General features: G+C 32.4%; 1 protein-coding gene across 1 annotated transcript in view; it reads right to left on the bottom strand.

Moving 5' to 3' along the window:
- Window positions 1-15,077, bottom strand: part of LOC108913578 (gamma-aminobutyric acid type B receptor subunit 1-like) — a gene marked incomplete at its 3' end in the record, with an annotated part of 145,620 nt that overhangs the window by 108,953 nt on the left and 21,590 nt on the right. The window contains exon 2 of the mRNA XM_018719145.1: window positions 11,466-11,708. Coding sequence (XP_018574661.1) covers window positions 11,466-11,708 — 243 coding nt within the window. The remainder of the gene's footprint in view (window positions 1-11,465; window positions 11,709-15,077) is intronic.

Here is a 15,077-nt window from a genome sequence, read left to right as displayed (position 1 = left end):
AAAATAGCCATGGCTATAAGCTATATTGCCTGTGGTAAAACAAAATATGTAACCTTCTGTGTTACATCTGCGTATCCGTTTATAAAAAATCAGTTAAAGATTTACAGTTTAATATGATTTGAATTCCATAAATATAATTGTTTGCAATTTATTAAAACTAACCCAATTAAATATTTTTATCCACGACTATTATATAATGTACCCATTATACGTCTGTTTGCTCGACCTTAATAATACCCATTAATCACGGCAGTGATTAATGAGTCATTAATCACTACTGTCAGATGCTTCCTTAATTTAGCTATAATATTATATTGTTCTGCTACAAACAATCCGTTTTTAAAATTTTATCGTGTAAACCACTAAATATTTTCAATTCAGTGCTGTACATATAAAAAAAAATTAAAAAAGTGAATTTTCCTAGACCGGATTCGAACCCGGGACCCGCGGTTGGAAGGGAAAGAGCATCTACACTGAGCCATCAGCGACTTCATTTGTGCGAGTCGTATATCTGTTTCTTAACAAACCATGTTTTTCGAAACATTTCAAAAAAAACTTCAACAAAAATATTTAGTAGTCGTGGATAAAGTATAGTATTCTACTCCCGTATAATGGGTATTATTCACTCTGTGATTTAGGCCCCTCGCCTGCGGCTCGTGGCCGTAAACTTCACCTCGTGAATAATACCCATCATTATACGCTCGTTGAATAATATACTATTAAATTATAGTTGACTAACATTTAAAATAGAACGAATATATTAATTTCGATAAAAAATAAAAAGTGAACAATTCTACCTTCTAAAAGATATTTTAAATAGAAAACTTATACTTGGTTTATATGATTCATTAATTGTTTCAATTACTATATATCTTATCTTTCAAGTAGTCATAATTTTTATCAGGGAAACCGTATTATAATGTACAATAAATTTTATCCACCAGTGCATTTTACGGATGTACAAAAGTGATAAACTAAAACTGCCCTTAAACAATTTAATAACATATTTTTATATTAAAATCATCTTATTTTTAAAAATATATGTTCTATCTTCTTTCAAAATTTTAAATATATTTGCACTTGAAATTAATTAATATATACCATAGTTTTAAAAACATAATTAGACATTTAATGATTAATAATTGTAAAAATTAATAAATATAATATTTTGTAAATATTGCTCCTGCTTTTAAGTTCCTCCACAGTCCCTTGATACGTATAATTAGTTTTCTAAATAATTTATGTTATACAATCCGACTTATAGTCATTTAATTGAAATTAAGAAAGGTAAACACATTCCCAAAATTTAAAAATATTTCCTAATAAAGCCCAATTTTTGTAGACCTTTAGATATGCTTGCTCAACATGAGTAACAAAATTCAATTTATGATGTACAATATACATATATAAAATTTTAAAAAGGAATATTATTAATGTTATTTAACGATAATTTTTTTTTACATTTGTTAATATTTCATAAACCTTGGTACCTATAAGCGATAAAAGTCCTGTACTAAGTTAACAGATGCAAAGGCGTATTGAAGCCTATCGAATTCCTGATGCCACTACGACTATAAACTCTTGTTCAGAAAAATTATTATCTGATAAAGCACATTACGTCTGTACCAAAACTGGTGATTTTTTCCCTAGCTTCCGAATTATTCTCAAGTGCGATCTTAATCGAATATTCTCCCCTCGAATCAGATGTTACAAGTCGAGGTCTAAGCCAAGGTTAAAGGTTAAGGTTAAGTGGCAAGGAATTTTAGAGCCCAGTTCCAGTCAGTTACTATGTAGTTTGCTGACATTCCATATCTTAGGGTGAAGAATTACAATCATTATTCGAATAATCCTCATGCTTAAAAGCAGAGCAATGAATAAAAATTATTTTAATATACATATATCTGAGGGTTCCTTTGGGTGTGCAGCAAAATAAAACTCTCTCAACGGTAAAATAAAAGTATTTTTTTACTGAAAACAAAGTGTACTGAAAAGAAATGGTGTCGGGGTGAGCATTCGCTGAAAAGTCCTGGTGTGGAGTCGCTCGCAGGTATATGTATCTAGTCCCTAGCGCCAATCTGCCGTGGACCTTTAGATTAAAATCAAGAAATAAGATGATTTTGAAAAAAACTGTTTAATGAGTATTAGCGTCGTGTAATACGAGGTGGGGGCATGTAGCTCATGGAGTAGTTGTTGCCCGCAATATCAGCAGTTAGCATTCTTGTATGTGAGATTGAATGTATTTTCAATATCTGTTGTCGTAGAACATTGTTTGACTACATTTGATAAGATTTTTTTGAATTTGTTTGAATTAGCATAAAAGGGCTCTATAGCAAATAGGCAACCAGCAATACATTTTTATAGATTTTATTACACAGTTTTTGAACAAACGACATCGTAAATTTCTTTACACCAAAAACTAATTTGAGTTTCAAACTAAGTTCATTTTAAAGTCTGTTGTTTGTGCATTAATTCAGATTTAGACAAACTGTGTAATAAAATCTATAAAAATATATTTCTGGTTGCCTATTTGCTATAGAGCCTTCTTAATACATTTAGTAGAAACATGTGAATGCTAATAATGTGTTTCCAGTGCCTTTAAAATTAAATAACATTTGTATTTTTTTAAACAGTTTAATTATGAATAGAAAAATTTATATGTACATCACAGGAAGTCTTTATGAATATTTCTGTTTGCTTATTTGCTATAGAGCCTTCTTAATACCTTTAGTAGAAACATGTGAATGCTAATAATGTGTTTCCAGTGCCTTTAAAATTAAATAACATTTGTATTTTTTTAAACAATTTAATTATGAATAGAAAATATGTACATCACAGGAAGTCTTTATGAAGAGGTCGATACTGACATATCTTTATGTCCTCATGCTGGTTGTGAATAAAACATATTGATTTTCACTATATTGGGTGATGAGAATGTTTTTCAGAAGACAAACGGCACGAACGGCTAAATAAAAATATATAAATAGAATCCAATAAAACATTTCGCAAATTATATATCATAAATCAGTCACATATGCGTGCGACAGAAACAAATGACTTCTTGCATACATGAAAATGTATTTTATGTATTGCCATTGCCAACTAAATTGCAGAAGTCGTTTACAATAGTCGTACCCTCTTCCTTCAAATGGAATATTATTCACTTTTTTACGCATTGTCTTACTGCTCTTATTTGTGTTCTTATACTGTTTTTTGAACAACAGCAAGAATATAGGATGTTCCTCTGAACGATTTGAGAATGGAAACATACCAGGTTTGTGTTTTTTTTTATTAATTATTTAAACATTTCATTTTATTTTGGATAATTATTACATACCTGTACTTCTGATTCTGACTAACATTTAATAATGTTTTCTATACTCAAAAATAGTACTTATGTTATTAAAGGAAAGTTGTTGTATTCGGATTAACAATTATATAATCGTTAGCCTTAAACAAACCTAAAAATGATATATCCTAATGTTTACCGAACATAATCCGCCATCAATGCATATTTATAAAGCCGAAAGTGGAAATCAATTTACCTCATTTGAATTTTAAAAGCGCCAGAAAATTTTTCGTCGTTATTTGCTCCTACATATTCATTTCATTAAAAGTTCCATCCCATTCATATACATGAAACAGAATTCAGACAACAAGGTCAGACAATGGAAACTCAAACATTAACATGGCCGCACAAATAATGAAACTATTTGGAAACCGGCAAAGGGGAGGAACCAAATTACACCGACTCAGATTTACTTGGGAAGATTTAAGGGGCCTTTCTAAACGCAAGTCATTCCCCTTTCACCGCTATATAATATCGTTAAAGTGCGTCACCTAAAGTATTATCAAATATTTTTAGACAAAAATTGCTTTTAAACTATTACGAGACACAAAATATGACTCCTAGAATCCACATTATTTTCCCATAAAAATGGTGTGGGTGAAAGCTACATACTCAGAATAGAATCAAAAGTCATTCATTTCTGTTGTAATAGTTTCACTCAATACTGAGCATTTGGATATTTTTTCTCATTTGCGATAATATTTTACCTAAACCTGAGTACTTTCACTCAAATTTAGGTACCCGTTAAATAAATATTGCCGATAAACTCGTATTTGGTGCACTTGTACCTAAATTTGAGTAAATGTCCTCATTATTGAGTAACCCCATCCCATTCTATGGTTGTCGTGCATTGTCTTTGTCTATTCCCATCGTCCCCATTAGGTTATCTCGTGGCGTGGTGTATGGTGTGTGGTGCTGGACAAGTGTCCGCTGAGCCGGTTATTTTGGTGAAAATTATGTTTAAATGCAGTGGTTTGATTACAATAATTAAAACAATTATATGTATGTATATTGGGTCTCGATTCCTTTAATCAAGACCTAAAATATTGTCTTTAAAATAGATCTGTGTAGAAACCACTGTGGCAGCTTAGTAGTTTATGACTTAAATTTAAAGAGAATATAAAGTGGTGCAAAACCACTCCACTGCCCCCCTCCCCCCTGTTAATTTTCAAATTACAAAGTTACTCAATAATAGTTAAATTTAAATCATATTAGAGGAAAAAGTCAACTCTTAATTACATACTCAGAATAGAATCAAAATCCACTCACTTGATAGCAGAAACTCGGATTTGAGTAAAAGTCGCTGAGTTCTGTTCCAATAGTTTCCCTCATAAAGTTTTAGTTGTATTCACACTAACGGAGTGAAAATTTCAAAAAACACATCAAAGTCTTTGGACGTGGACTTTGTATTTTCTTAGCTATAACCGAATATAACTGACTGTATGTGCTGTTTCGAGTAATATAACGAACATTTACAAAATATTAAAATATTTTACCGTTTATCTTGCTTTCAAAAAAATACATTGTTTCTGCGGCGTCTGGTGTTGACTGACAACCTGGTAAATACATCCTAGGCAGTTGACAACGTAATAGAGGCGATCGTTCGACCGTAAATATTGGATACGCGTTTCCGTGTATTGAATTCGGCCGGTGTGATTCCAGATTCAACTGAAAAATGATTTGTTTAATCGTAAAAACAATTTAGGGCATTTAACGACTATTTTGCGGTTACAAATGATTTGATAAACGTCTAAATTTAATAAATTATAATCAAACAGATAGTGGAATACTGGTAAGCCAAATTTACACAAAATATACAGAAAAACTGTAAGAACTGAGACGAAAATTAAATTAAGATTGCAGATTTAACGCTGCTTTTGATACAAGTTGATGTATTATACCACCGCTGATTAATGGAATATTTAAAAATTTACTTCTTTTAATCAAGGAATATACTTTAATAATGCAGAAGTTGATTACACTCGAGCATTATATAGGATGTAAAAGCGATGTTGAGAGTGATTTTTCTCATTAGGTACAGAAATGAGATGTGAACCACAGTTTTTAATCAGTTGCACGATTCAGTTTTTATACAGGGTGAATATAAAGTTGGAATTTATCTTATATTATCTATATTAAACCATACACAAAAAAAAATAATAATTAACTTTTTACTTATATGAAAAAATAGGAACATATTGGGAACTGTTTGAATCTAGAGGGAATGATACGTCGATTTTCACATGATACATTACAGTAAATTACTGTCAGAATTGCGCTAACACGTCACGTTTGTTTCTAACCTCAAAATATAGGTCAAAAATAGCAAAAATAGATGAAGTATGAGAAAAAAAAATTATTTTTCGCATTTTTTAGCATAGCTATATGTAATTAGGCTCGCTGAATACAAGTCCACCTTTAGAGCACACCGCATTTTTTTCTAACCTCAAAAAAATCGACCAGAAATTGAGGTTTGCAAGAAATGAATAGAATCATAAAAAATTTGGTCTGTAGGGGTTTTTAGGTTCGCTAATCACGAATTTGAATTCAGAATTGCAAAATTCAACATGGCACATCCAATATGGCGGACGAGATTTTCGAAAAATCAACAAATTAATTCCGAATTAGATCCTGGAGTGTTTTGGGGGTTGCTGATCACGAATACGATAGTTCGCCATATTGAATCCGCTATATTGATTCCGCTATGTTGAATTTGTAATTCTGAGTTAGTCTTTTTGTTCATTTTGAAGAGCAGAATCATCAATAACTAATAATACGAGTATTATGAGAAACAAGGACTCTACGGACTAATGTCCCGACCAGGATTAAATTACACCCGCAATATCTAGTAAAAATAAAGTTAAGATCCTTCGTCAGCAGAACCACCAAACATATACTAGTTTGAAGGCCTAGGCTTTAAGTAGCAGTAACCACTTAACATGTAACACATAGTTATGTTTCACCCAGAAGATGTTACTCTTGGTTTTTTGTATATTGTGAAGAAGCAATCCTTATTTGAAGCCTGTTCCAGCGTGTACAAACTGTTACTACAATATTATTTTAGGTGTGATTTAGATCTAACAAAATACAGTGACAAGCGCCCCAACTACCCTCGCTTCGTCCGTAAATCTTCCCACTCGCAGAAGTAACTGCACTTCCCATGATTATAGTTAATTTAAAACTTTCCCGTTAACCGATTAGATCGACGGAGCCGCCTCCTAACTGCGAGCTCAATCAATCATTCGCCCGTCGGATAGAAATTGTAATTGAAATAGTGACGTCCTGTAAGTGTCGGACCATCGTCGACTGATCCGGGCAAAATTAAAACAATCCTAGTCGCAAAGATGAACACCATATAGTGAAAGATTTAGGTAAATAAAATAAGTTGCTTAAATATGGACATTCTTATGAATGTATCAGTGTACCGGGTGATAATGAGGTGCTTTGCTAAACATTGATTACGGGTTCTCAGTCACAAATTAATAAAAAATGTTCTTATAAACGTGTATGTGGATATGGAAATCTGGAATTACTTTACTTTCGAGATATAAGATGCTGACATAAAATTATCATAGCTTTTTTAAATATCTCTGAAGATGCTTGTAGTAGATTGATGAAACTTGAGCTAGTGACTAATTATAGATAAAAAATCCTTTCGATGTCACTGAATATTTTTAAAATTGAATAAGCGATTTTAATTTTGGTTGACATTTGTAAGAAAAAGGATATGTTCCTTTTATTTGGAAAATAAGCCATTTCTCAGTTATTATTTTTAATTTGAAATAAGTCTACGACATACTTCAATGAATAGTCGCAAATAACTTCAGTACCTACCACCACCTACTTCGTGTCGTAAAAAGAATTATAGAAATTTGTCGCTGGAAGAAACCATTGTAGGAACTTTTAATTTTCTGAAGGATAGTAACCCTCTAAAAATTAAAATTTTTACGCCTATGAATTTTTGTTTATTTCTGATTTTTAGTTACATTATATTTAAAATTGTATTTTTTACAAGATGTCTATATTTTTTTTGAAAAGAGTTGTTTTCAATTTATGTCGCAGATCTATTTTGAATTTTGAAAAATATTAATTTAGAAATCAAAAAAACGACAAATGTTCTATTTTAAAAAATACAAAAGTTTGGTTTATATCTTTGAAGTGCAACCGTCAGTTATTTTTCTAGAAGTATATTTATTTGAATTTACAAAAAAAATTCCTAAAACTGTAGTATTTTCCATATTGTTCTACATGAAAGTGCGAAAAAGGAAGCAGAATGTTACGTAACTGATCCTTTATAATACTTTTTCCAATAAATACACTGTTACATAAAAAATTATTTGATAGGTCAGAAATAAAATTTTCTACTAACCACTATAATGTTCTAAATTTCAATAAATTATCTCTTCCGGTTTCAGCTAGGTGTGTAAAGAAAATAATAATTATTATTTTTATTTTTAACTTAAATTTAACACCCTGTAACCCGGAACTAGACCATTCAGGACATACATTCATAGCAACCATTTTCTTAGAACCAACTCGTTTTATTATCCGAACGTACTATTCTACAGGAAAATGCGGGAAAATGTGGGAAATCTCTCGCGTGTAGATAGAATATGAAATAATAAGTTCCTATAAAATTTTTTCGTACCTACGGAGATATGTGTCCTTGAACGACGCCGCTGGAAATCAGTTTTTCTTGAATAACTTTTGACGTACTTAATATAATTTAATAAAAATGTTATGTGATGGACACTAGTAAGGACCTCTTAAAATAGTGTCCTTGAAACATATTTAGCTTTTTTAGTTTAGCAGGGACGGGCTAAGCTTTACAACTTAATACTTACTTTTTTAACACCCTGTATGATAAAGACTTTAAAATAATAAATCTGGGTAGCTTTAACCTTAGACTAAAAAAGGTACTCTTATTTATTGTCGATAAAATTAACGTTTACGAGAAAAAGAATAATAAACGAATTTATGTTTTATTTTTAATAAAAAGGGCCATGATTTCTTTTTTTATTTCTCGACAACAAAGTGCGATATGAAAGTCATTAAAACAACAGGAAAGTTTAATTTTAAGATGTTTAATACGAAAAAATACAAAATTTAAAAAACGCAGTGGTGTTCCAGAATTTAGCGAAATTATTGAAAAACTTCATAACACACACTTGCGGGCACGACGAATTGAGGACTGCTATACCCGCTTCAATAACCCATTGTTCCTTATCACATCACAATGAAACGTGAATCTCTTGTCGAAGTTCCTCCCTTGTGTCGACCTGAGTGGAATACACCAATTGTTTCAGGTGTCCCCACAGGTTAAAATTCAGAGGCGTTAGGTCGGGAGAGCGAGGAGGCCAAGCAATAGGTCCTCCTCTACCTATCCAACGGTTTGGATAGACGTTATTCAGGTGCTCCCGCATACCAACGCTGAAATGAATTGGTGCCCCATCGTGCATGAAGTACATGTTTCGGCGGGTTTCAATTGGTAAGTGTTCTATTAAGTCTTGAAAAGCGTTCTGAAGGAACTCCAAATAAAGTTGTACATTCAATCGTTCCGGCAATACGAATGGTTCAATAAAAAAATTGCCAATGATTCCTGCCAAGATGTTAATTGATTGGAACTGATGTTGATGATGCGAAACAATAGTGGCATGAGGATTTTCATCAGTCCATACATGTGTGTTGTGTAAATTGGTGATACCATTTTTGGTAAACCTTGCTTCATCCGTGAAAAGAATAGTGCCAATGAAGTTTACATTATTTCGTTGATGATCTAATAGCCAGTTTGTAAACTGCATTCTACGAGGAAAATCTTCTGGAATCCGTTCATGTATTTTTTACAAATGGTATGGATATAATAGCTGTTCTTGAAGAACATGTACTATTGTTTTCAATGTATTAAACTGTGCTGATAATTTTCGAATGTTCGTTGATGGAGTATCTTCTACAGCAATTAAAATATTTTTCTCTAATTGCGGCGTACGTACGGTTCTTCTCAGACCAGCATCAGTACTATTTCTTTCTAAATTTTCCTACAAATAAAAAGAAAGTCAATAATATGCATTATTAACTGGAATCGCCCACCATTCTCCCTTAGACATTGGTCAACTCGTTGAAATGTCTTCTAGTTTGGCAGGGCAAGATTAGGAAATCTGTCGTGATATAACCTTCTGGCTTGTAAAGCATTGAAAGACGCAAGACCAGTGGCGGCTCGTGAAGGAGGACTCTGGGACTCCGCCCCCCCCCAGATATTTTCAAACTATAAACTTAAAATAATGTAGGTATTTATTTAAATCAATAAGAAATCTAAATAGCATGCATTCTATATCTCTTGGATGTTAGGTTGGTTGCATAAAGTGCATGTACTCCGTGAACGTAGCTCAGATTAATGCCATCTGCCATCTATGATCGTATCAAAGAGTTATGTTTAACCGCGCGCGCAATTTCCACTCCATCGCGGACCGTGAAATCTGAGTACATCGTGCAAGCATATTTTTACATATGATTGGACAAATTGGCACGTGGAGGGGATAGGCAACGATAGGCTCGCGCGCTCGCGCACTTTGTTTTGGGACTCCATGAGGCAGTAACCCGTATCACTGAAGTGTGGTTATATGTGTTTTGTTTTTGCTTTGGCGCTTTTTAAGACATTATATTTTATAAGTTTAAGTTTAAAATGAGGGTTTGTGAAATAAAAAAACTTGTTATTAGTAATTTAAGTTTAGAGGAAAAAGTCGAATTGAAAAATAACGGACGTCCAACGCCAGTGTTGAATTTAGTTGAGGTGCAGAAAGAGTGCAAAAAGTGGGCCTGCTTTCGCAAATTTGATAAAAACATTTATGATAAGACCCTGTGGTTGTGTGGTTGTGACCAAACAAATAGATTTTTTTGTTTTGTATGTTTATTGTTTGGAGGAGGCGAAGAAAACTGGACGAAAACTGGAGTTTCTGACTTGAAACATTTATAAATTAAAATTAAGAAACATGAAAATTCTCCTAAACACAAAAATAAGTTGGTGAGTTTTTTACTTTTAGGAACAGTAAATATTGCTTCTTGTTTAAATAGTGCTTATGCAGTACAAATAAATAGTAAATAGTCATAACGAAACAGTTAAGAAAAATCGATTGCTTGTTTCAAAAATTTTAAATATTTTAAAACTATGTGGTACATGTAACCTTTCTCTTCGTGGACATAATAAAAAAAGTGACTCGGTAAACAAAGGGGTATTTTTAGAACTGATAGACTATAGTGCAAAAATTAATCCCGTTTTAGCTAAACTATACAGGATGAACTATTACAGTAATCTACATAATTATATCCTAACTGGGTTGATTGATCGATTATCCACTTCAGCCCCCACACGTTGGAATTTTACTTCTCGCATTGTGTCTAATTGTAAGTACTGTACCTACACAGTGACAGTATTCATTTTGGGATACTTGCAAAACACAATGACCTTCAAATTCCTTGAAATTTTTCGAATTAATTCACAATTAAATTCACCACGAAATCCAAAAATCGGTAAATTAATAACGAAGTATGGGATCAATGTATTAGCGATGTCACTGTGTTGTCGAGAAAAAAATTGAAATCATGGTCCTTTTTATTAAAAATAAAACATGAATTCGTTTATTATCCTTTTTCTCGTAAACGGTTCATTTTATCGTCAATAAACAAGAGTACCTTTTTTTAGTCTAAGGTTGAAGCTACCCAGATTTATTATCTTAAAGTCTTTATCATACAGGATGTTAAAAATTTAGGCATTAAGTTGTAAAGCTTAGCCCGCCCCTGGTAAACTAAAAAAGTTAACTATGTTTCAAGGACACTATTTTAAGAGGTCCTTACTGGTGTGCATCACATAAAATTTTTATTAAATTATATCAAGTACTTTAAAAGTTATTCAAGAAAAATTGATCTCCAGCGGCGTCCTTTAGTGACACATATCCCCGTAGGGAGGGACTGTACGAAAAAATTTTATAGGAACTTGTCATCTTATTTTCTCATGTTCTATCTGCATCCGAGAGATTTCTCACATTTTCCCGAACACCCTGTATAAAGAACAGACTAGTTGTCAAAGCATGATTTTCATAGACATGCCGATCAAAACTGTACTCACCTCGCTGTCGTTGCTGTGCAGCTTGAGCACGTAGCCGGGCAGCAGGTCCCGCCTGGCGTTGACGTCCTCGAGGGCAAGGTTGGCGGCCGGCATACAGGCCTGGCCGCCCTGCCAGCCGCCCTCACCCGCGATGGGGAAGATGCCGCCGATGTGCAGCACATTGCCGTCTCCATCACTTACGGACACGCAGATGCAACCGAGAAATAATATTATTGCCGCGTCGTACCATCGTGGACGCCAGTACTGTAAATAAAACTCGGCATCAGCGTAATAAAACGACTTGAGGTATGGGAACAAAAAACAATTTAAATATTTATTTGAATTTTATACGTTTACGGTCATCCATTAAGTTTGCGGGCTCATGTCACGCGTTTGTAACATAAAAAGTGGAAAAAATTTTTACGGCGACAGATATGGCTGTAAAATATATCATAGCTAGACTATTCGTTCTTCAATAAATACATAAACTGAATATAGGTAGAAAGGTTTTGTAACGAATGGGCCGTATTGTAATGTAATGTTATCTCAGTCGAATTAGATCATAAACCCTGGAAATTTGAAAAAATGATTAGTAGACATTTTATTGCACTTTATGAAGGCCCAAGTAGCACAAATAAGTTTATAATAGCTTTAAGAATATCTATATAACCACTCTCCCACAGGTAAAAGCTCTATTAAAAGATGATGAGAACAGTTATTCAGTTATTCAGCATTTATAAATCCAAAATAGGCGCAACTTATAAAACCATTTTATAAAAGCTGTGCATACAATACTTANTCAAAAGAAAAGTTTTTTTTTAATTAGGCAACAAATAGTAAAGTAGAATGTAAGTATGATGGGTAGATGGTACGGCCAATAGACATTGTAAGTGCTTTCTTGTATTTTAAAATGTTCTGAAAGAAACTCTGAAGGTTTTGAATGATAAAACACTTTCAACTAATAGCACTGTTAGTAGAGTACAAATGTACGAAGTACTGTCACAAAGTCACAAGTTAGCATAATCATATATGGGCAAATCAGCCGCTTATGGGTCACAAACAACGAATACATTCTAGATGAGATGTGAATGGATGACTAAAGATGAAATCATTATCAGTTAGTGTTAATTGTATTTAATAATTAATTAAATTATTATAATCAGTAAACAGTGTTACAGTATTTAATGTTGTTGTTTGCAGCACAAAATAATTTTGCAGTGACTGTAAAAGCAACGACGTATCGTATAAACAAACCACACTTTCAGCGATTTTAATGAAACTCGGCAGGTTTGTTTGAAATAATAAAGAGCTTATTTGAATGTAATACGATTAAAATTAATAATTCCAGTGTTTTCCTGAAAAACCTGTCAGCTCACTTTTTCGAATATCGCTTGATTTTCGATATAAAAATTACTGCATGTCCCCGATTAAATCAAAATATCCCATGAAAGTTATCAAAATATGTATTACGTTAAAAATACATAAAAACAAATTGTAACGGCATTTACTTATTACTACAAACAAACCTTCTGATTCACTGATTTTTAGGTTAGGGACAATCTCTCCATATATATTTTTATGTCTTTGAAAGCTTTACTATATAGTTGTTTTATAAGTACAATATATATATTGCTCTATCTCTGAAAAATAGCTTTTTAGTTGAGAAGAAACTGTTTAACTATTCTGCTTACAGCTGTAATAAAACCCTTTTGTACCTAGATTCTTTTTTAAAGTTCGTTGTGATATTGTTTACCTTAAAAAGCTAAAATAATTTATAATTTAGTCATATAGTCTATTTAAATGATAATATTATAGAACATTAATAGTGCAATCAATATATTATATTAAAGCTTTACCAATTGACCAATATGTGCTTATATAACATTATAACAAACAAGGAAGCAGCTATTACCCTTTAAACTTTTATAGAAGTTTGTCGTATAGAAGAAATTGTCGTATAATTTTAGTATTAGAATGTTCTAATAGCTTTTTTATATACCAAAATTGCTATAGGAGCAAATTAACACCTTATTAAGGCATCAAAAATCTAAAAAGATAAATTTGCTGCATACATAGTTAGGGGGTATGTAGAATGATAATATCAAAAAATTAACTCGAAAGAAGTGACGTTAAGTTCTCAAATTCCAAATAGGTGGTAAAATTACGTGTTTTTACACTTTTTTACTGCCCATGAAAATCTATCCGACCTATCAGAAAATTAGTAATAACTAATTGTGTTGTAGGCAATGTATTTGTTAACTTAAGGTCGAACGCGGAAAAATCAATTTTCGAAAATTGCGCGTTATCATTGCAAAAAGCAATGGGTGTTGATGAAATTTATGAAAAAGACGGTCAATCCAATGATCAACAGGTGTACTAAAGGCCGATTCGATTGACCGTGAATATGTTTCGAAGAAGAAAAATTTCAAAAAGTTGAAATTAAGTTGTCCTTTATATCTAACTAAGTAGGACGTGCAAAACAGCGTTATAAATAAATTGTCTCAGAGTCATGCAAAAGCCGCTCGGGAATTCACTCTTTTTACTTGGAGCTTTATGGTAATAAAAAGAGAAGTTACCTACGCCTCTTCGTTCCCAATATAACTTTTATTTGATAATGTCAATTGTTAATTGGACGTATCAAACCGGAATTTTAGAGACAATTAATGAAAGGGTTAAACTTTTATTTCCAAAAAGTTTTACAAAAAGTGATAGTTCATGTAATAAACGCGCTAGCAGCAGTAAAAATTAATGTTATAGACAACAAGCCCATCGAAAATTTTCAAGGGGTCATTTGACCCAGCATGAATTACTTATAAATCAATATTACCACATACGAGTATAAGCTAAACCTAAAGCTAAAGTATATAGGTTATACAAAAAAAAATTAACATCGAACTAATGCCGCATAAAAATAGCAATACCGGAAGCCAGGAAAATTTTTGAATTTATGAAAAGTTTCGGATCGATACATAGATAAGTTTTAAAGAGACGCCGTTCGTACTTGCTTATACAGGGGTTAGGAATACAGGGTGCAACCCTCTATTTGTAAGTAGCGTATGGGGGGTGATTTGAACCAACATCAAATTCACTCATTTTAATTCTATTTTATAAAATAATGACATTTTTGGCCATGCCGAAATTTTCACAATTTATTTCTTTGTTTTTTAATACGAATTTTTAATTTGTAGCATTAATTATAACCGGCCATGATTTAGTACGATATTTTTTGGTTATATTTTATCAAAAAAGTGGTTGCCGTACAGGAATTAATGATCTTATCGACAAAAAATAATATTCAATTCCAGAATACAAGTAATTATTTATAAACTTTTGCATTAAGCATAATTTTCAGACGACACAATTGCTAAAAATTGCCTGTATCAGCAGAGACGTACGGTGTCACTACTGTAGTAAATCACTAAAAACTGGGCCAAAATTTTCAGAAAATCAAAAATTTTCCTGACTTCCGGTATTGCTATTTTTGTACCTTTTAGTTCGAGGTTCATTTTTTTTTTGTATAACCTATTCTTTAAAAATGCCGTACAAAAATGTTTTGCTGAAAACCACCTCCCTTGGTGGACAGGTTTAGCTTATCTCTGTACTCACTTCTACCAACAACAATTGACGACATAG

The sequence above is a fragment of the Anoplophora glabripennis genome, unplaced genomic scaffold (assembly GCF_000390285.2).
Source record: "Anoplophora glabripennis isolate ALB-LARVAE unplaced genomic scaffold, Agla_2.0 scaffold759, whole genome shotgun sequence".
Taxonomy (NCBI): Eukaryota; Metazoa; Arthropoda; class Insecta; order Coleoptera; family Cerambycidae; genus Anoplophora; species Anoplophora glabripennis.
This window is presented reverse-complemented; position numbering and strand designations above follow the sequence as displayed.